The sequence below is a fragment of the Bacillus rossius genome, chromosome 5 (genome assembly GCF_032445375.1).
Source record: "Bacillus rossius redtenbacheri isolate Brsri chromosome 5, Brsri_v3, whole genome shotgun sequence".
NCBI classification, from domain to species: domain Eukaryota; kingdom Metazoa; phylum Arthropoda; class Insecta; order Phasmatodea; family Bacillidae; genus Bacillus; species Bacillus rossius.
In genome coordinates, this window is record NC_086333.1 from 60,888,710 (window position 1) to 60,912,596 (window position 23,887).

The 23,887-nt window shown below is 34.7% G+C and overlaps 2 protein-coding genes across 3 annotated transcripts in view; one reads left to right on the plus strand and one right to left on the minus strand.

Moving 5' to 3' along the window:
- LOC134531881 (DNA (cytosine-5)-methyltransferase 3C) overlaps positions 1-16,628 on the plus strand; it is a 37,665-nt gene extending 21,037 nt beyond the window's left edge. Inside the window, exon 5 of one of the 2 annotated variants that reach the window (XM_063367893.1) lies at positions 16,485-16,628. In XM_063367893.1, coding sequence (XP_063223963.1) covers positions 16,485-16,515 — 31 coding nt within the window. In that variant the 3' untranslated portion in view covers positions 16,516-16,628. Of the gene's footprint in view, positions 1-1,158; positions 3,151-16,484 lie in introns of those variants that run through there. The other variant, XM_063367892.1, reaches the window with a different exon arrangement.
- Positions 9,221-23,887, minus strand: part of LOC134531882 (uncharacterized) — a 121,167-nt gene continuing 106,500 nt past the window's right edge. The window contains exons 7-10 of the mRNA XM_063367895.1: positions 19,790-19,956; positions 18,243-18,410; positions 15,162-15,365; positions 9,221-10,734 (exon numbers count right to left, since the gene is read on the minus strand). Of these exons, the coding sequence (XP_063223965.1) occupies positions 10,652-10,734; positions 15,162-15,365; positions 18,243-18,410; positions 19,790-19,956 (622 nt within the window). The 3' untranslated portion in view covers positions 9,221-10,651. The remainder of the gene's footprint in view (positions 10,735-15,161; positions 15,366-18,242; positions 18,411-19,789; positions 19,957-23,887) is intronic.

Here is a 23,887-nt window from a genome sequence, read left to right on the forward strand (position 1 = left end):
TATTCTCACATATATTAATAAATTAATGCACAAGTACCTAGGGTATAGTTATGGGTGCTAAGTTTGCATATACAGGATAACTTTTGTAATAAATGGTGAGATGTTCAAAATTTCTACATCTAATGGATGTGTGGAAGTTGTATGTAGATGCGTAGGGATGTACAATGGCCTGGAGATAAATACGTATTATGGTGTAACTGACCCAAAACATAACTTATTTTAAAGGTTAAACACTAAACTTTAAATGGAGTTTTTAAAAATGACATACTATCAAATCCATTATAATTTATTGTAAAATGCCTAAACTTTATCTAAAAGCTTTGACTGAAACAATTTTGATAAAACGAACTATTACCATGAAAACAATTTTTTTATCACACTTGAGTTATCTCAATATGACAAAGTTTTTCTTAATACCGTATGCTCAGCTCCTAAAATACTCTTCGTCCCTGCGATTTTTTTTTTGTAAATGGTGAGGATTTATGTAAGTTTAATTTTCGGATTACAATATACTCTATACATGATTACTTAATGTAAAATATTTTGTAAAAATTTTATTTATTAATTTCTTATACATCTGAAATTATTTAAATTCTTAAAGGACTTAGAAAATATCCTTTTTTTTTTATTTGAGTACGAATCATGTTGTAATGCCAAAATCTTAAAGGCCTATAGCAGTGGGCAAATTATTTGCCATTCCACTGACTAAGCTTTTGCCAAAAAATTATGCTTGGCTGGAATGTTGATTGGATATTGAATAAAACATGGGGCATTATGCTCCGCCATTTTGATTTTTCAAACACTAATCCACTTTTTTGCAGTGCTGATTCAGTTTTAAAATTTATAGCTCGACATAGCATAGACCTAGTGTTTGGCTCTACATATTTTATATCAACATTTATGTACTGGTGTAATGATTGACGGTTTTAGTCATTCCCCTGTAGTAATTTTGTTATTTTCTTATTTACCTGTTATTAATTAGGTATGAAAGCTTGGTAAGGTATTGTTACGATTTACCGCGGGTTCGTAAAGGATAGCCCAATTAAATATTTTTATCACACTACACAGTTTTATTTATTGCCGCTACTTATGTCACTTACAAAAATCCACTAAAATGGCAAATAATTAATTACACTTAAAGAAATGTCTATTCCCCAGTCACTCGTTCCACACACCTCGCTGGGCCGCACCTCTGGCACAACTCTCGCCGCAGCACCCCTCGTGGGTCTCCGTCGCGGGACTCCGTCGCCGCACTCCGCCGCTGCCTACACTTGCCCTTCGCAGAGGATCCGCTCGACTCCTCACTCGCAACTTCGCTCGGGACTCCGCCGCGCCCGCGACTCTATCGCCCGGAAACTCCGCCACGGGAGAACTCCTGACTGAACACTCCGAACTGACTCCACTCTCGAGGCCGCCGTCCTCGTTTTAAATATCAGCCACAATTTCCAGAACTTGCGAGCGCGGCCGGGGCCGGTCGCGTCATTCCGCGCCGACCCGACGGCAGAAATCTCTCGAAACACGTGTCGGCGGCTGCCAGCTGCGAGGTGGCAGATGTCTTGCAATCAGCGCCGGGCGGGAGTGGAGGGCCGGAGGGAGGGGAAGCGGCGACCCAGGTGCACACGGCACATCTCATGTTGCGGCGGCAGCCTGTCAGCCAGCTAGCGCTGCACCTGCGCGTGTCGCGGCTTTGCACACGTTCGTAACAGGATTATTTGTGTCCTGTAAGGCCAGAAATTTAAATATATATCTTAAAATTTAAATAATAGCAAAAAGTTTAAAAATCCTTGGTGGAACCCAACACACTTTTAATATACCAGTCATTTTCAAATACAGTACTGTGGTACCTATACAGTTATTTTTTAAATATTTATGTGCAGCTCGCATCTCTGTATTATGCTGACAGACTGACATGTTGAATACATTTGTTTAATGTTGTGTTACACTGGATAATAATTGTGATATTTTAGGTTTTCGTGTTGTGCAGCTAAAGCTTGTATCTGAAACTGTGTGCAATGTAGGGAATTAACAATGTTTAAAAATAAATTTATTTAAAATTGTTTTGTAATCTGGCTTCTATTCTGTACTGGTTTATGTGTATTTATGTTAATATGCATGATAGAAGACTATGGAAAAATTAAACTTTGTATATTAGGATGCAAAGTGTATGTTCGAAATGTCTCCCAAGGAACTCAGTTATTCAAATTTATTTAGAGCTTGTCAAAGTTATCGCACATTTTTAGTTAGTTTTACATACATAAACACAATAAGTGTGATGCTTGGTTTATGTTTTGATGGAACAAGAATTCCTACAAAGACCAATTTAATATCAATAAGCTGTGATTGTTTGATAAATATGTACGGTAAATCAAAATAATAAAATGTGCCAAAATTGTGGTTGATAAGGGTTTGTCTATGTACACTAGCTAGAGAGTCAGTTAAGGTATTTGATTAGAATGAGAATAAATTTAAAAGTGCAGTATCTTATTTCTCACAATAAAATTAATCTTTTTGAAATAATGCTCTTCTTCAGTGTGATGTTTTGAAATGAGAAATTGGTGTGACCAGTTAAAATTTTGCAATTCAAGAATGAGTTTGAAGTGAAGAAAAGCTTTGGTTTGTGTGATAGTATCTGGCATTTAACTACCCCAAAATACTTTGCAGAAAATAATACAGTATTTTAGTAAAGAAGTAATTCATGCTTATTTTCTTGCTGATATTGTCATCCTAACTACTGTGTATGTTTGTAACTACAGATTCTTATACAGGAATAGAGCTACATAGAAGGAAAGGTCTTAGTTACATCTAAAGTGTATCCTTTATAACCTCAACAGTTTAAAAAAAAGTGTATCAGTTTAAAAAAAACTGCAATATCAAATCCATCACCACCATACCAAAAAAATAAATCATTTATTAATTATTTTTGATATAGAAAACATTTTTTTGTTAATATGCCTAAAAAAATATTTACACAGTGTGGAGAGTCAAATGATGAGTTTCCTCTGAGAAAGACAGATGTCCCATTTTTCTCATTTCCTTGAACGCAAGTCTCTGTGTGATAACCTCCTAAGATTGATAAAAAAAAATGTACTCGGATGTGTGGCTCCCACGCTGCTTATACACTCTGTAATCCACTTGAAAGATAAAACAAAATTCTTAAAAACTCTGGAACAATACAACTAAAAAAATCCCTTACGGCACAGCCTACAGGCGTAGGTAGATTTTGAAGTAGGTACCTATTTCTTCTGGAAATATTTTAGAACATTTTAAAAACTTAATGTAGCCAACAGAACATTCTATATGTTTGCCTATGTTCAAAAAAGATTGATTTAACATTTTCTCATATTCCATGTAGCGAAAATATTTTGAATATTTCTTAATGATCTAGCATTGAATGCCTTAATGAATTTCATATTATGCTTACTAAAATAGTTAATGCAATTATTTTTTTCTTCAAACATTATTTTTCATCTCTTGCACTAATATGCTGTCTTATAATTTTTTTTTAACATAGGTTTAAGGTATCATTAAGATGGTTATTAATAAATTCTGATGAATTTGATACTAAGAAAGTTTTAAATTTAAACCCCTGTTTTTATGGTAATAGTTCGTGTTTCAGTCAAAGCTTTTAGATAAGGTTTAGGCATTTTACAATAAATTATAATGGATTTGATAGTATTTCATTTTTAAAAAAAATTAACATTTTGTCTTTTTACCCTTGTTATTTCCACCATTTGCAGGAATGTTTATTGTTTATTCTAATGTATTAATTTTAATTATTTCTCAAATAATGCATTAAGTTGTAATTTATAATGCAAATAAATTATGCATTAGAGAACATAACCTCACTTACATAAATACACTTAAAAGTTTATAAATAATTTTAATTATATGGACCAGTATTCAATATCGATCAAAAAATTTCTGAACATGACTCTCAGTCTCACTCTGATTAAAACGAATAAGAGTTACTAACCTGGGCTTTTACAAGGAATTTTATTAAAATACTACCCACCAGTTAAAATTCATTTAAATTTTTTTGCACAGATGACTGTAAAGTCTTCCTGTGAAAATACAAGAGTCATATCTAAGGCTCATTTATGCAATAACGTGGTTAAATCCAAGCATTTAAAAGCACAGCCAGTCTAAGTGTTTTCGTCACTGTCTTGTGATCCCATAACGGTATGTTTGATTAGAAGAAGGGCTTACCCATTTACATTTTTTTTGATTTCTTGATTGATTTTCTGTGTGTATCGGACTTCTATAAAGGCCAATCCTCGGTTATGATGCCATATGCTGTTCCCAATCCTGGAAGCTGTTTGGAAGTGACGTCACTCCAGCCTGCTGTGACACCATGGTCCAGATGGCTAACTTATGTTAGGCTGTGAAACTAGACTTACTGTCCCCTCTCTTTTTTTTTTACCGTCTTTCACTTTAGCAATTTCTATCTTCAATATTACGCGCTGTTACAATTTATTTCAAAGTAAAATATTTTATAAACTACATTTAGTTAATTCACTGTTGTGTAATGCCAAACATTTCTTGCGCTCTAGCTTTTAATATTTCTAATTGTCATCTAAACCTTTGTGAAAGACTAAGATCCATTTTAGAAATTTCTGGAAATTTTTCTACATGTTTTTAAAAGGAATTACAGAAAATTACTTTTCACTAAAGGCAAAAGCAAATAAAATGTAATTCATAAAAAATGGACAATTTTTAAAATATCGTTAGTATAAAATATTTAATTCACTTGCCTATATTAATTGAACATAACTTGAAGGAAAATTTCTCATACAATTATGTCAATGAGAAATACTGTGACAAGTTTAATAATTGGTTTAAAAATAATGAAACTATTTTTTAAATTTGTTTTTGACATGAGAAATGTTTGATTATTTTCATAAATATTCAGTACTTAATGACACTTCTCTATATTTTTAATTGCTTCTGCTCAAGTGATTTTACTTGTTTTCTTCCTTTTCTCCAACATAACCCGTTTTTGCTTAGGCATTATGCGATTAATGGCTCCAAAACCAATATTAGTAACATAATAGTTATTCAACTCACTAGTACCACTCAGTGCTCACTCACGAGCAACTTAAAGTTTAAATCCCGCAAATATGTATTACTTCCGGAGTTACAGCTCTCACTGAATTCAATTTGATGCAACGCTCATTACGTCATGCAATGAATAAAAATCTTTTGATGTATTTTAATTATGTACTTTTAAGCTTGTTATCATTTTAATGTAGCATCGTTTGTCTTTGTTTACTATTTTACCATAGGCTATGTGATTTGAATAACTTTTAAGTCAGTGGGACAATTTTTATTATTATATTTCTTACCTGGTAGCTTCAAAAACCAGGTCATTAGAGAAAGGAATATTGAAGAAATAAGTAGAATAGTATTTAAACCGCAGAGTTCTTTAGGTTAGGAATGACTGCTGTTGTCAATGAAAACATTTTGCAGGACATTTCTAGAATTACAGGAAATTGGCATCCTAATCATACATTTTTTTATGGCTTATCATGAGAGTTCATATGTCAGTCTTTGACGGGTATGGTTTAAAATTTAATTATGTAGGAGAAAAAAATTTGAAACTAATATTTAGGAAGAGGCTCAAATGCATTTTTGTCTTTAAAGTTACAGTATAGCGATGCTAGAACACACAATACAGTGTAAACTCTTTATAACGTCACTCGATTTAATGACAAACTCCTTAAAACGTTGAAATTGCTTGACTTGGGTTGATTTACCTTGTTTTTTGTATAATAATACACACTATATAGCGTCACGCTTTCACTATTTATCAACAACAATACAGCATTATAAATCATTAAGCAGTACTTTCTAAGTTGCCGAAGTTGATAAGAACTGCAGCTGTGTACATTCTTTTGTTTGCTGTTTTGTTGTTGTATTATCTAGCACGTGTTTACTTTGACTGACGTACCGGAGATTCTAAGAAATTTTGTCTTTTGTTTTTGTCTGATGAACTTGCAGATGTTTACCTCGGTCACTAGACTTTTATCAAGTTGTTACATGTTATCATTATCGCAGTTGCTTACAGACTTTCAAACTATAAATGAAAATCTTTGTGTATTGACGAAAAAGTTTTATTAATACGCTCAAGAGGCGGGAGAAAATATTAGTGATGTTGGAAGATGCTTTGGATTAAGCCGCTGTACCATGTCTACAATATGGAAAAACAAAGAAAAAATAACAGACTATACGCAATAAGTGTTGTTATTTGTATGAATATTAATGTTCATGTGTAAAATGTGTACTATATTAGTAAATACATATTATTACAGAATAGTAAAATGATATTTTTTATTTATTTCCATTTAACGACCACACTATAACGCCGAAAAATGCTCAGTTAGTTAAGTGTTGTTATATAGAGTTTACACTGTATTAGCAAATGACTAGAAATAACCCTGTCTAATTAATATAATTGTGCAATAGTCAACAAATAGTTGTTATATGTTTATTATAATTATTACACGTAACACCTTAAATGTAATTTATACTAGAATGCTACAAGATTTTTTGATTAATCGTGCCTAAATCTAAATATGCGAGGCCAACAATTTGCAGGTTTTAATTTATTACATAATGCATTTTCAAATGTTTGTGAAGAGTCTTTAATTTTTTTTTAATCTATAGATAGTATTGAAAAAAGTTGTTATCCACATTGTCGTGTTTATTTAATTACTTCTTCTATTCAACACAATGGATATTGATGTGGTTTTTTTTACCATCATTTAGAGAATTTCCTATGGAGGATTTATGTGTATAATACATAAATATTAATGTTAAAAGATAGTAGAGAAATCTCAATGTTTTGTAATCAAGTCATAAAAAGACTCTTGATACTTGTAAGTATGTACTTATTAACCCTAGAAAGCTAAACTGATCAAAAGTTACATTAAAGCTAAACTATCGTAAAATCTACGAATGATAAAAAAAAATTGCAACAAAATACTTTTCAATACAAGTACAGACTTTATTGAAAACATTGGGTTAAAATACATCATTCAAAACATGTTTCTGTCAGATTTGCAATTTTACAAGTCCTCAACACAGTTGACACAACACTTTCCGCGATGCTCTGCGCAGATTGGTTTCCTGCAGCAGTAGCAGCAGTAGATCGACGTCACCCTCCTCTTGACGGATGGGCAAATTCCGCAAATTGTTCGTGAAAGGTTTTGAGGGAGGTCATGGTCCTTTCCTGGAACTGGAATTTTCAGGATATCTGCAATTGATTGCCGGAGTTTGCGGGTCAAAGTTGGGTACTGTAATCGAATTGCTGTTGAAGCCATGGCTCTACAAGGCTGTGGTGGATTTGCATAGCAAATTTCCTTCTTGATACTGGTTTCTGACCTCTTTTCACAACATTAGTAACGTAAACAACATATGAATTTACTAGGATAATGTTCATCATGCCATAGAACATGCACAAAGGCCATCGTCTGGTCTTGCGGCTACAGGACATTTGATGACACATCTGGTCCAAGGAGTCAACTGCTCCTTTAGTGGCATTGTAGGTCTCGATGACTTGAAGTTTTTTGGAGACTTTATCGATGACAGGCTTTTCGTGGCAAGTAAATAGTAAAAGTTTTGAAATTTTTTAATTTGTAAGAAACCATGGTTTTTGGGCCATCGAAACAAAACATACTTGTCCCTATGGCTCTGCCCTTAGGGTCTTTCATTTCAGGTGGAATTTCTCGCTTGTCTCTTCTTAGTGTACCTACAAGCGTAAGTTTGTATGGGTTTCCTAAAAGTGAGGTTGCTAGTGGAACAGATGTGAACCAGTTGTCAACTGTGTTGCGATTGGATCCATGACAAGTTGTTGACAGCTTTTTCACAAAAAAAATCAGCTTGAGGCAAACCTTCTGTTTAAAGTTTTACCTGTGTAAGGAAGAGCTTCAACCATATATTTTGTGGCAGTATCACACATAACAACTATCTTCAGCCCATATTTATCTGGTTTGTTCGGAATGTACATTCTGAAACTACATTGCCCACGAAATGCAAGTAACTGTTCATCAATAGTCAAGAAAGAACTAGGCTTGTAAGAACTTCGGCACGCAGCAACAAATAAGTCCCAAACTTTCCTCACAGGAGCAAAACTGTCAGTTTTTATCCTATCGACTCGAGTTGCAGAATCATCAAACTGCAAGCACTCTAGCAAAAAAACAAATTGGTCACAGCTCATGGTTGCATGGTATCTCTCACCACTGATTTCTGGGTTGAACATCTCGTTTGACGATTCATCTGTACTTATAACGTGATCATATTCCACATGATCGACTTCATTATCTGAACCAGGAGCGCAGTCAGAGTCATCACTATCGTTATCTTGAAGATATTTAAAAATGTCTTTGTCAGAGCAATTTTTACTCATTTTTATTACTAAAGCCTGTAATTACAACACAGTATAATCACTTTTCAGTCGATAATAAACCACTAAAAGTAAAATGAGTAGATTATAAAATCCAACTATCGTAAAATGTATGAGTGATTGTCAGCCGCACTGAACTGACAACGGGCAGCGAAGCGAGACGAGCGCTAACTAATGAGGTCGGCCAAGTGAGGTGCGGAACTGGACGGACGAGTCCATTTACGCCGATTAAGGGTGCAAGGTACATGAAAACAAAACATGCTCGTGAAATCTACGATAGTTTAGCTTTCTAGGGTTAAATTTAAATGATGCCACATTCGAAGATCGCATTCGTGCGAATCTGGGGGGGGGGGGTAGCAGCATAACCATTAATCACTCTTTTCATCCTAAAAATCGGCAAATATTTTTGGTTGTCAAACTACGCACACAATGATTACATTTTAGATGTAAGCTGGTCGTTGATGGAAGGGCTGTGAACATGCTCTAGAGTGCTGTGCCCATTTTTACTGAAAGCGAAGCCAAACAACCCGCATTATTGCTAGGCAACGACTAGAAAATACATATAACGTGGTAGTCATAAGAGAAACTCAATGATTTCTTTTTTTTTTGGGGGGGGGGGGGGGGGGGGGATGGGTCTTATCAATATGCTCCCCTCTTAGCTTTAACCAATGCACATTCAAGCTTTCTGCTACCCCTGATATTTCTACGAAGGTTGACAAGATGCTCAGATGACAGACTCACGAGTGTTGCGAGTGCTCAGAGCATTTCGATGACCTCACCTATAGATGTCATGGAAGTAAATAAAAGAAAACAGTACTTTAGAAAATCATTTTTATTAGAATATTGTTTCAAAATACAATAACTATAATAAGAAGAAGTGCATACAAAAAAAATGGTGAAGCTAAAACTTAAAATCAAAATTTGTATTGAAATGTGATGCAGGCAACGAAAAGCAGTTACAGGTTTTGATAAAAAAAAATATTTCAAAGCATCATACCAGTTATGATTTCAGTTTCTTGCAAAAAGTAAAAAAAGTCTACATTTTAAAGAATTTTCTGCTAGACAGAAGTAAAAAAAAAAACAAATCTCAAGCTATGAACACATTTATGCCAGCTGCATGGTAAAATACATTTGTTACAAGTAGTTTCATTACATTAAATGGATAATTTTTTTATTAATGTCTTTTTGACAGCGAGGTCAATAGATGGCATGTATACATTACTTATTAGCTAACAAATATCAACACTGCTATTTAAACTAATAAGTAAGAAGTAAAATTATTTTGATTTTGCAGAGAGAAAGTTAAGCCTGTAGGTAAAATAAATATAAGTGTTACATTGAATCAAAAATAAGGCCAATATCACTGCAAACATAATAATTAGCAAGCTATTTATGTAGATAAATAAAATTTTAGTAATACGTAGATACATGATACATGTCATTACAGAAAATGGTGCATATAGTAAGATTTAACTTTCTTTTTATTAAAAGTACAAATTTTCAGTTTTTTTCCCCAATGTGTTGCACCAATTTACTTTTGTACATAGTATTCCCCTTTTGAGTATTTAAATTAGGCAAGCAACTGGAAGACCTCTTATTTAATTTTGAGACATTTTAAGGGATGCCATTCCCTTTGAGGTCTGAAGTATTTTGTACTTAAATGACAAAGTATCATAAGTATGTACTTAACATTATAAATGTTCTGAAAGAGTCTTACCTACAAATGTACATATTAAATTTCTTATTCAGATAAGTAAACAGTCTTTCAAACAACTCGGGCACAGTTGTTAATGAAAAATCTATGCTAAAATGCCCTAATTTTGCCACAAATGTACAGCAATTTAATATACATAATGAACACTGCTTGTGACTGTCCCTGTGTATACGTGACACGGATTATTACTTTAGTAGAGTATCTGCATCTGATAAAAGCTTAGCTATGAAACAAAACTTATTGATTTTAACATCAAACAGCATCACACAACTGTCTAAAATAAATATCGCAAGATATTTTATTTAAAAATTTATAAACCCAGCGTCAGGAATATTATTCCTTTTCTCCATAAGCATCTTATTCAGTACCAATACCGGTATTCAAAATATTCAATTTTTGCTCAAAGTGTTATTTTGTCCAAAGCGTGATGTGGTCCGGTCATGGTTAGTTTTGCGTTCACACTTCACAAATCCACAGTCTGTCCCAAGGCACTGCACACGCCATGCGGCTAGTTCCGAGAATCTTGTTTTGCTCGTTCAGTACCTGAACTGACCTTTCTGCTGACCTTTGGTGTTGTTGTACACCTTGAGTGGAGTGTACGTGCCGTTGGTGGTTGGTCCTGGAAAAAAGTATTCAAGTCCTTTTTTTTTGTCTATGATACATACATCTACCATCAAATAAACTCAGTTGCCAGTTATGCTAGAAGCACGTATACACAGTATGTATATGCTATGATGAAATACAGTAATATGAGTTCATAGTCCCACTCTGCTGAAGTAACAATACAATAACATCATATGTAAACTTTTTTTTTTGTTTACATACATACATACTGCAGCAAAAAATGAAATTCAAGCTCTATAATAAGAAATTTGAAATATTTTATTCTTCGGTACGATAAGCTCAAAATTCTTCACTATTGTGCTTATGCCATGAACTACTACTTTTTTTGCTTATTATTAATCAACAGCTTTTAGTCAACAACCTGGGGATAATCTTAGTATTTGTTCTATTATTATCATTCTTTCACATCATTCTATAAGAAATAAATTTCCCATCCGTGCCTTACCCGGGACTTGAACCTAGAAACCCTGATAACATAAGCCAGTTTGCATCAGACTACGCTAATGACTATACTATGCTACCCACAGAATACAGTACGAGTTTTGTCCGGAAAGTTTGTATAAATGATTCCTCTAAACTCTTTCCATTCAAGGCCTCTCTAAGATTCACTTGGGTTGACTTTCGCTTGTTCAAACTTGCCTGTTTTTCACGTGCCGTCAGCATGGAGCTTTCTCTTGTTGAAGAGCAGCAAATCAACATCAAATTTCTCGTGAAACTAGGTAAGAATGGTCATGAAATTCTTGAGGCTTTGAGCCAAGTTTATGGAGAAGATGTTTTGAAGGAACCAGCCATCAACCAGTGGTTGAAAAGGTTTCGGGAGGGCCGAAAAGTTTTCAAATATGACTCTCGTTCAGGATGCCTTTCTACTTCTGTTTGTGATGAAAATGTGGAAAAAATTCATGGTTGTGTCCTACGGGATTGTCGTTTAGCAATCAGAACGATCGCTGAAGAGCTTTCATCAAGCAAACCAATCGTTCGTGAAATTTTAACAGAAAAATTTAAAATTAAGAAGTGTGTGCCAAAATCATTCCAAAGCTTTTGTCTCCAGAACAAAAAGCACGGAGAGTGGCATGCTGTGAGGACTGGTTGGGAGCTGAAGAGGGTGGTTACATTCTCGACAGGGTCATCACAGGAGATGAGTCTTGATTCTACGAATTTGGTGTTTAACTCAAATCCCAAAGCAGGGAATGGAAACAAGCTGGGGAGCAAAGGATGAAAAAGTCAAGGAAATCGAGATTGAATGTTAGGACACTGCTGATTTTTTTTTTTATTCTCGGGGCACTGTCCACCAAGAATTCGTCCTTCCAAAGCAGACTGTTAATGGAAAATTCTACGTTGACATTCTCAGATGGCTCAAAGCTCGTGTGTGGCTCGGGTTCAACCGAATTTGGCCCGAGGGGGGTGGGATGAGGGGGGGGGGGGGGGTATATGTTCCATCACGACAATGCCCCTGCACACACTTCACTACTTCACTAGTTGTGTGTGAGTTTTTGGCCTCAAGTTCCATTACAGTGATGGAACACCCCCCTTATTCACCTGATTCGGCACTATGTGTCTTTTTCTTGTTTCCCAAATGCAAGATGGTACTTCAGGGACGGCATTTTGGTGACGTAGAGGCCATCGAAACAGAAACGACGAGGCAGCTGAAGAACCTCAAAACAAAGGACTTCCAAGGAGCCTTCCAGCAGTGGAAACAGATGGCACAAGTGTATTGTGTCCCAGGGGGAGTATTTTGAAGGGGACAATATTCAATTACCTGATTAATAGTGGAATAATTTTTTTTCTTCACTTTGTTATGAACTTTCCGGACAAACCTCATATGAAGTACTAGGTTTCAATACTTTCAATCAAAGTCAAACTCACAAGAAAATACATACTTACATACAAGCCATAATTTATGCACAAGTAACTAAAATAATGTTGTTAAGTAATTTTTGTACTAAATCTGTCACTACATTCTATATTCATAAAAAAAAAAAACATTTCTTCATGGTTGTTCAAGTGAATTTTACACATGATAAGACAAAAAATATGGAATGACATTTTACATAATTCAAGAACACACATCTAAAGGTCCACCACAGCAGACTAAAATATTTGTGTTCCCATCTCTTCAAGCACAAAACTGTTGAATTGTGGTTAGTGAGGTGATGAGTAAAATAAGATTCTAACTGCTACCCTTCTGACTAATATATTATATTTAAAAAAAAGGCAAGTTTCAAGGTTGCAACAGTATTTACATAAGCAAAGAAACAGCAGCACTAACTCTTACAATTTAATTAAATTAACCATTTATGCCATAACCATAGAACATAGAGGGAGGGATAGAAAGGTCACTCTCTGAATAGCAGCTAGAACGCTATTTGCTGCGCTGTTGTGGCCGTGCACAGTACTAACCGTATAAACATTGGTGGAAAAATGACCTAAGTAGCTATTTATGCTAAAACCACCTATGTCACAAGCTAGCATTTTCGTACACGTGGCGGCATTGTATTTTACTTAATATGTAATTTTATACTCAATTTAACAATGTACCTCAATGAAAATATGGCCACTAAATAATTGAATAAATAAACGCCAGATATTTTCCAGTTTCCACCTACGAAGCAATAAGCAAGTAGCACACAAATAACCTAAAGTCCTAAACAAAAATACGAAAGAAAAATTGCCGCCATTACAAATGAGCCTTGGCAACGAATCGTAAACAAACATTGAGCAGTGAGCACACTAGCGCTCTTACGGCCGTGCACACAAACAAAACTTTGTTCAAGCATCTCTCTAATGAGTGCACATCCCGTGGCCATAACGCTAGTCACAGGGTCGCTTAGCAACTAAAATCTCAATATAATCTTACAATGTAAATTAAGTGCACTTGGGATTTGAATCTGATAACCCCTCATTATGAAGTTGGCAGTTGGCACTCCAACCAACTGCAGGAAGGTGGTCTGCGTTATTGTACCAATTTAAATAGCTACCTGCCATGCATAAGGTCTATAAGACATGTACGTATATTCTAAATTATAAACTTAAAATGTTTATTATTCATTACTGAGTAAATCTCAAACACTTTCACTTCAAAATAATGAATATTCAGTTTATTCAAAGAGTACTTAGGTTCTTGCAACCTGGTGCAACTACCGACAAAATCGTTGTTGAGTCATTGTTACGTAAATGGACATACTCATTTACAATATACCTATGAATGAGCATGATATAACTAGCCAAATTTTATTTCAACATGTGGACAGATGGCAGGACAATCTGTCTGCAATGCAGAGAAATTTGAAAACAAGCAAATAAGCTGGGTGCAACCTTTGCAAAAAGATCTCTAAAAATGAAAATAATACTTTTTTAATAACTTTATGTAACTATAGTAATTAAAATTAAATTTCTAATACCATTGCACAACACTATGTGCAAGTATTTGTTAAAATATGACTTAAATCATCATAAAAATGTAAAAAAAAAGTTATTCACTCTTTTTATTCAAATTGAATATTCTTATTTCGAGAATACTATTTTGATATTTGTTTTCAAATACAATTCAAACTAAAGGTAATTGTTCCTTATTGCATATCCTGTTTATATCAACGTTTTATAATTCACATTTTCAAAATTTAATATTTTACTTTAAAATACAATTATTTACGTTTAACAGAACAACTGCCTCGGGGATAATGTTCCTTATCAGTTATCACGTATCCAGTTTATATCAAAGATCTATACTACACTAGATATCTTCAAACTCAAAAATATTTTTGATTGCAGAGTTTCAAATTTTATTTAATAGTTTACGTTAAAATACAATATTGGATGTGTTGGACGGAACAACTGCTTCGGAAACAGTGTTCCTGAAAGTTTTGTAGTACACATTTTCAAAATCAGATATATATTTCGGTAATTCTACAGGTTTGCATCACGAACACATCCGATTCCTTTCTTCATTTGAACATTTTATTTTAAAGTCCGACTGGATACGCAACAAGGAACAACTGCCCAAACCTTTGAATATATATACTGTATAGAAGTCGCCAGCCCAGGTTAAAATTTCTAATACGGTTTTGAGGTAGTTAGTTAATTCACCGCCGCAATCGCCACCATATCTAGGGCATCGACTTGTGGTGGTCCCTAGCGGACAAGTGTCGAACTCTTCAAACACCCCTTCCCCCTCCCGTTGAATGACCTTGAGCTGCAGTGCGGGGGAATGACAGCGGGCGACAGTGCTGGGCTCTAACGTGTAAATGACAACTAAGACGATACAGGGCGTTACGGCAACGCACTGCAGCGGTGAAGTTCCCAAGCTGCCCATCGTACGCTCCTGAAAGACGTAGAGTAAATCCTATCCACTCGCGACTTCTATACAGTATATATATTCAAAGCCCAAACTAAATACGTGAGTGATGCTGGCCCGGGCCCGCTCACCGTCGGCCGGCGGCGGCTGGCCGCGGGGGGCAGCCCCGGCAGGACACAGGCAGCGCGGCTTCAGGCAGCAGTGGTACACCGCGAAGTAGAGGGACGCGACCACACACGCCACCACCGCCCCCACCTGGTACACCAGCACCATGGCCTTCTCGTCCGGCCCGTGCGAGATGAGCACGGCGCCCAGCACGGCGCCGAGGGAGCGGCCTGCGGACAGGTCATGACCGCTCTTCACGTCCGCCGGCAGCACGCCTAGACTCTGAGGGGGCCCTTACCGCGGTGGCTGAGGGAGGAGGGATACCTATGTAATAAACCTCCTCAGGAGAACGTGGAAAATAAAATCTTTAGCACAACTTTTTTAAGCCAACCTGGAACTTAAATTCCGACAACGGTTTTCTATTTCATCTTAAGAAATATTGATATAATTTTTTCGTGATATTATACTCCGGTTGATTTTGCGAATTCCAACGATTAAATTCCGGTTAAATCGCGCCATTATTAAACAATACAAGTTTTGAAAGTTTTTCTAAAATGAAATCATGAAAACTCAATTGAAATCATAAGGGTATTGACCAGCACTTGAAATTATATGCTAGTAACAATTTAATTCTTCCTTTTCCCATTAATGGCCATATTTTTTCACAGAAGACTAGGCAAAAAAAAAAGGAAAAAAAAAAAATTAAGATCGCCAGCTCATCCAGCTTTGGAGCCGACCCTGACATAGATCAATTCTTTGTCCTCTGTGTGTGAAGCTATCATTGGCTAACAATTTTCAGTCGGAACCCTGAAAATCAGGCATTGTAAACATTGGTACATATGTTTGTTGATTAATTTTTTTTAAATATAAATTAATGCAAAATATATTATCCACCATGGTATGTAAGTGAGATAGCATTGTTTATAATTTTCCTGAAGGTAAGTACAAAGGGAAAGTCATTGAGTCAAAAATTGATATGATTTATCTGCAAGTTTTAGCAAATATTTTACAAGCATGTGAATAGATGTCAGTATCATCCAGCTTCATTATATTCATTTTATATTGAGCAGTAGCCATTTTCAAACATGCAAATTTTCAGTTTCAAAATGGTGATGATGCTCAATGTGTGTAAGATAGATTGCAGCATGTTCTAATGTGGTTGAGAGAGCTAACCAAAGAATATTGTTAAGCTGGTATCGGGGCACAGATAAAACAATGGGATGTGCGCATACATGTTGGAGATGATGTTAAAAAAAAATTTTAAATGGTTCTAAATTGATTGTCTTTGTAAACAATTTTTTTATTACCTTTTATGATTTAGGTACTTAATAACTTCTCTTATATTACAGGAGTGCATCGGTCATGAAACCTTCATCTTGAACCAAAATCGTCTTCGAGCACTAAAATAACTGTCAAATGCAGAGGGGCGGAATAAGGAGGATGTATCCCACAATGAGGTTATGAAATACAAGCGAGAATTCGGTGAGACAGTACGATATTTTGGGTGGATGCAAGGTGATCTGTTACAACACCTGCAGAAAGGTAGTGATGAATGTCGAGATTGGTGAGGTGTGGTTCCAGTAACTACCGCACAAAGAAAGGACACAGTTACAAAACATGACTTTAAATAAATCATAGATTGGCCCAGGAATATTTATAAATTCTAAATATCAAATACTGAACCATTATAGTTTTGTACAACTTTTAATAAAAAAAAGTTAAATAAATGAATTTAAGTATCTTTCTACATAAATAAAAATGTAAATGTTCGCTCAAAATCTTAAATCTCTGAAAGTTCTTCACCAATTGCTTGGAAATTTTGACACAACGTTGCATTTGAACACACACACATGTTTTTTTATATATAAATACCTATGTCACACCTGTGAAATGTAAAAATATAGATAGATAAAAACATAGATTTTAAATATTTTCATTATAGAGAGATATAGATATAGGAAAATAGAGGAGAGAGATATAGAGGGATGTGTGTGTGTGTGTGTGGAAAATTAGAGAGACAGAGATGGAGAAATTACAAAAAACTTTGATTGAGGCATTGCACAATGCGCATTAGCTAATTTAATAAATATAAATATACCCTCCAAATTAAATATTAAAAAATTAGCTCAGGAGAGACTTCCAAAACCATTCACTCGCAAAACAAATTCCTGTGTCCGTCACAGATGCCATTTGCACTCGGCCCCAGACACGTCAATTATTTTATTTTAATTGGAATGGTTAGTTTTATGTGGCGAAATAAAGGCTTTTGTCTTCCACTTAACCTCGTTAATGTTTTACAAAGTACATATAAACTGACAATGAAACAAAACTTACATAATTAAGACAAGTTAAATTAAAACAATAACCATGAAAATGAAAACAAAGTTACAAAATTAGAAAATACTAGCACATATATAATAATATTAAAAATTAAATACATATAGGAAGATGAAATTGATTTATCATAGCTTTTGAAATATTAAAATTTGTTATGTAACATTTATTAATATTAAACAAAGACATGAACTATTCTAAAAATACTTATACAATTTGTAATAATAATCACACACACCACTGTTACCACAGCTTATCTGAGCGTAGGAGTTTAGCAAATACAGTACACTCCCGATTATCCACGAAATTAAGTGGCAGGGCTACCGCGGATAGTAAAAATCGCGGATAATCCGCAAAAGAGCCGAAGATGGGAAACATTATTTTCAACTTAAAAATCTAAATAAACATTTATGTACAGTAAAAGTTACAATTAACAGTAAAAAATTTTAAATGATGCCTAAAATTTTAGTATTTTACTGAATAATTAACATACAATACATTTCAGTAATGTAAACATAAAAGTGCTCAACCATACGACTAGAAACAAAGTGCGACAGGGATAAAAATAGCAACGCATGCCAGCCTACTGCGTGAGTTCCGAGAAGGCCTGTGGCGTTTTACTGTATACTGCACACAATACACTCGTCAGTAGAGTTCAAATTTGCTCACTTGCAATAAAATACAGGTTTATTTATGTATGTGCTGCATTTTTTCGTAGCATGCGCGGATAATAGGGAGTTTGGCGAGTAGTTGAATAAAGCGTGTTCACCCACCGACGCAGAAGTGTGCGATGACGGCGATGGCCTGGCCCGTGGCGGTGAAGTGACGCGGCACCAGGTGGCGCATGTACAGAATGGCCGTCACCCACATGAGGCTCAGGGTGAACACCTCCAGGGCCTCACACAGCAGCACCCACCACGGGTTCGAGAAGAAAGACAGCCCTGGGAGGAAGACAGGTGTTGGCACCACATTTTAAAACTGTTATTTTCTACTCTCTAGAAAAGAAATGTTAATTTTTATTTTTACACAGATATAGATGTAGTATTTTCACCCCACATGTGTTTTTTTTTTTAATGTGTATTTTAAACCCCCACAGGTCTGAGTAGACACAGGTTCTGTTGCAAAAAAAAACACTCGACGAAGTAGGTGTATATTCTTCACCCATCACTGACAGGTCATTTAACCATGTAAGCATTAAAATTCACTTAAACACTGTCCTGCGTGACTTCACACAGCTTCACTCTGTAATTCTACCAATTTCAAAGTATATTTACACGTTCATTATTTACAAAACCATACAGTGTACCTATGTATGTGTAAAATAATAACACCTTTATTGTTTGGGAAGAATTACACTGCTGTATTAAGTTTTTTTTTATCATTTATCAAGTAAAGTTGTGCATACACTACATACCTACTTATGATTTTTCCACTTTTAAATATGTAATAGTACACCATTATGCATAAAATAACATTAGTTTGTATGTGTAAATTTACTCATTACGCACAGGTCATTTAGCCATACCTCTGGCAACATGCAGCAAAAATTAAATGAAAAAATCACAAAATTATCCAGCCTGTACTGGATTTAGCCTATTTAATGTTTAGAATTAGTGTAACACTAATTCTAAACATTAAATAGACTAAATAAACTTCCTGTTCCCTCAATACACAACCAAAGGTTTGCACTACTGGCATAAACATAGTATAGAATAGATATAGGCCTAAACTTTTCTCGCTATTTCATTTGCCTACATATAAGACAGCCATCAATATTTATGAGTGGGTTTAACAGACCGATTTGAGAAAAATTTGTTTGAACCAAATTTAATATTTGGTTATGAAAATATTTGTATGTAAATGCAAGATTTCATTTTGTATACAAAAATCTAAAAATACACAAATAATGACTGTATTACCGATGCACAAGTTTAACCATCATTAAAAACCACATTCTGATGCTCATTTCCGTAACTTCGCACCGCTGCGATGTGAATTAAATAGAAAAATCTTTCTGATCTGAAAGTCTGTTGCATCAGCAAATTTTGTCACGCTGTTGTCACAGATCGGTTAGAAAACTATTTTATTTGTGTCATGCTATTGTGATTACAGCCTTATACAAAACTATCTTTTTTTTTTGTTTATGCCATTACACCTTTGCATTGAATACCGGCAATTTGGGCCTTTTTGATGTGCATAAAGGAAAATAATACCAGAGTAAAAACACAAGTCTAACATTTTTTTAAACATGTCTTTCCTAACAGTGGGAATTGCGTAAACATTTTAAAAGACTGCATATTGGTGGTAACAAGTTAGTTACCTGTGTAGCGAATGATGTAGAAAGTGAAGGCAGTGATGAGTAGGTTGGAGTGGCCACAGTACTCTACAACTTTCTCTGCATTCCACAGGAAAGGAATGGCGGGCAAGGCCCCGACGGTCAGGGTGATACCAATCAGCAGCTCATTGCCTTGCAGGTGGGTCAGATGCCTGTGAAATAACAAAAAATCTGAGTTTAGGATGACATTCAATCCATTCCGCAGTGAAAACAACCATGCAAATTCATGCACTCTTTGTCAGTGAGTCTGAATTTACCTGTACCTACGTATAAGGGCTTCTGCGAATCCTGTTTTTTTTTTGTTCAAATCAAATTAAAAATTAAAAAACAAATTATTAACAAATAAAAAATATTTTTTTAAGTTTAATATAAACATACTCTAAATAATAATCTTTTTACACACCTTACAAGTCCAAGAAAAACAGATGCAAAAATGAAAAAGAGAGAAATATACGTGGAATCTTATTGAATGGTATAAATTGCAAGAAAATGAAAACCTGATAGTGCACTTTCTTACACACGTAAAATTTTAAGTTTCAAATTCCTTTGTTGATTTAACCAAATTATTTTTATATTTATACATAAATAAAATTAGAGTGTTTTTAAACATTTTTTATTATAATTGCAGATATGTTTCATATAAAAATAATGAAAAGAAAACCTGAACAACGGACAAACAAAGATGAAAGACACAGAAAACAAGCCGAAATCAGCCGATGTCAGAAGTTAAATGAATAGACAGCACAGAAAATTCTGTTGAAGGAATTAGAACAATATCACAGCACAGACAAACACAGTGGGTTAACAACGAGAAAGTTGTAACAAAAATAGTTAATACAGACAGTCACCAACCATGAACAATACAGCAACAGGCAGAGGAATCAATTATACTAAACAGATAATCTGGACATCAAACTGACAATACAGCGATGCACATGCGAACCCAGCGATGAAAATTATAGATATTCTGGCAGCACAACGATGACAGCACAGAAGAACACATAAGGCTTCCAAGGCAAATACATATATCCAAAGTAATGATTTTAATCAATTGTCCCCATTGCAAAAATCATTCAAATCACTTAAGAGTTACTGTTTTAAAAAAGTCTCTATATGTTGCATCCATGATTCAGAGCTCTTCTTAAAAAAGAACAAATAATAAAATATAAATATACAAACGTTTATGAGTCCTGCAGAGTTGTAGCTTTCCCTCAATAGATACCAAATTATGGAATGTATTAAACTGAAGAATGCTTTATGTATTTTCAGTTTAAAGTACTTTCTTTATTTATAATAAAGAACTGAAAACATAGGTTTACTCAGATAAGTTATGCTAATTTCAAAACACTCTAGTTTTATTTATTTAAGTACTAGAACTACATTTGAAAACTTAAAATTTTAAGTTATGATTTCATTTTTATAATCAAAATTTATGTAACTAAGAATGATGAGTTAAGGTGTTTAGGTAACTTGGATTTGTGTGTACTTTTGCACTCCTGAGGTTTATTCTTCTTCTTGGCAGTTCGGCAGTTTAGAGAAATGTAAATATTGAGGGTGTACTTTATTTATTTTTCTTGATTTATCCAGTTTTCTTCTTTTGCCTCATTTTTTTAATCATTATTCCTTAACGTTCAGGTGGGTAAGTCACTTTTGGTTCACTTGAATTGTGTTCTCTCCCTTCCTAATCCTCAACTTTATATATATATTACAAATTCCTTCTCAAAATAAGTTTCTGTATTCGCTACTCCATTGTTAAGCCTAAGTTTCCTGCATTTTACACTATTTCAATGTGTTCAAGTGTAATCCTCATAACGATTCAACTTCCTACAATTTGCAAGAATCATTTAGTAATGGTCTCTTAAAACAGTAAGTATAGTTATAGTTTCATTGAATTGAAAATGTGTCAAAAATTAAAAAAAAAAAAAAAAAGTACAATAAATGAAAAATTATAACTATGGTTAGTAAAGGTTGCAGGTTTCCACTGCCATTTTCTGGAGTTTTTTGGCTTCTGGCAGTTGTAACTGCTCCCTGATGATGGCGACTTCAACGTCAACTGAAACACCGCCATCAACACGGCTACAACTCAGACACCAACTCTATAACCATGGTGTTGAAACATTTTACCATATAAATGGTTGTTTCACAAACTAAGTTTTCAGGATCAATATACATTGTAATTTTATTCAAATAATTACATATGTTGGGAAATGGTAACCTGATAGGTATGAAGAAAACAATTAACCTAGTAAACATCAAAGGTTATCACTGTTATCAGTGTTGAAATTTTTTAATTTACTTTATTTCCTGTAACAATTTTCTTGGAATCTTTTTCCTCCGGTATCGAATCCTTCGAATTCTAAGGATTTGATCGTAATTGAGTATCTGATGGGACCAACTGTACATTGTAAAAATATTTTGTATTTTTTTTACAATGAAAGTCCTTGTAAACACAGTTGCCAAATTAGAGGTGGGACGATACCACACTTTCGATACTCGATTCTGTATTGTTTTTTTCAGTTCGATAATTTCGATACTTTCGATACTCCAGGGAAAAATATTTTCCCATTAAGGGGCCCGCCTCGTCAGGGGTGTATGTGTGTTAGTGAGGCGGGGTGATAAGAGCGACGCTCTATGGTGCTTCTAGCGCGGTATAGCCTCTAAGCGCAAGGCTCTGAACTGGCGCGCATTCGTCTCGTCGTCACAGGATAACTGTGAAATTTGAGCGGTGACCGTAACATTATATGGCGGAGAAATGAAGATAAAGGTGTTATGCAAGCCCCTTAAGTGCTTTCAAGAAACTGTACTGATTGTTTTATGCCTAAAAATTACTCTGAAAACACGCGTTTTAGGCATTTTAACGCTTCTAAAAATACAGTTTAAAAACATGATCAAAAATTAAAAGTACTTTTCGGGCCTCAGCGAACTCTTAAATGCTATTCGTAAATAGGCCCCACTCGGATATCTTGAGTAGTTTTGAAATCGCGTTGTTTTTCCTAAAGCTCTGCACACCGTATGTGTGCCCAGGTAGGCGGGCCCCTTAAGTAACAATTATTACAAATAACATAAATTAGTTTTAAACTATATAAATTCCCTCTTTATTACAAAAATACAAACTGCAAACAACTTTAAATACTTGAGTGTAAAAAATAGAAGCGAAATACAAACTATCTTCAAGAGAGTTAGCCCTTTATTTTCCAGTACACTTTTTTTTACCGCAAACAAATGTAAATAAAAAGAAAATCAGAAATTTTTTCTTGTTTGTTTCATTTTACAAACAACTTTATGCAACAGAACAATTTTAAATAAAATTTTAACATGAGAAAAGTAAAATTCAAAACAATCCGATCGTACGAAAACAATAACAAACGGGTATATTCAGTTCAAAGATTAATGAATGCACAAATTATGAGATCCGTGCCTTGGTAAAGCGCGTGCACCATTTTCATAATCATTACTAGTTTGCGCCACTAGTCTCGTTTGGTGCTGGCCATAGATGCTACTAGCGAAGTGCACAGTCTTCCTGATACTATCCGTATCTATGGTGCGATAAAGTTATTTTTCTACGTTTGCAAATGTAAACAATGAACTTTTTCAAAATAAAAGCTTTAAAACATAGTTTATCAGGAGAAATATAACAAAAAATTTTGTGAATTTTAGGACTTTTCCGATTCGTAGAAACGTATGAAACGGGAAATTATTTTATAAGTGTATGTTCCGGGAAAGTAAACCATTGTAAATATGGTACTTTCGGCGGGACCAAAATTAATCGGCGTATGACACGGGAAAATGTATGAAACGGGAACGTATAATCGAGGTACTGTGGTTGTATTTTGTACGATGACGACTCAAAACTTAATTCAATACAAATGAACAAGCATTCCGGTATCGAACAAATGTATCGAACTTACAGTTTCGATAGTCGATACTCTGCGATACCGTCAAGTATCAAAGGTATCGAGGTATCGAAAATCCCAACACTATGCCAAATATATCGCTTGTAAAACTACAAGGCAGAGCTTTGTGAAACTGGAAATGGTACAAAAGCTCTGCCTTGCATGTTTTACAAGTGATATTTTTGGCAAC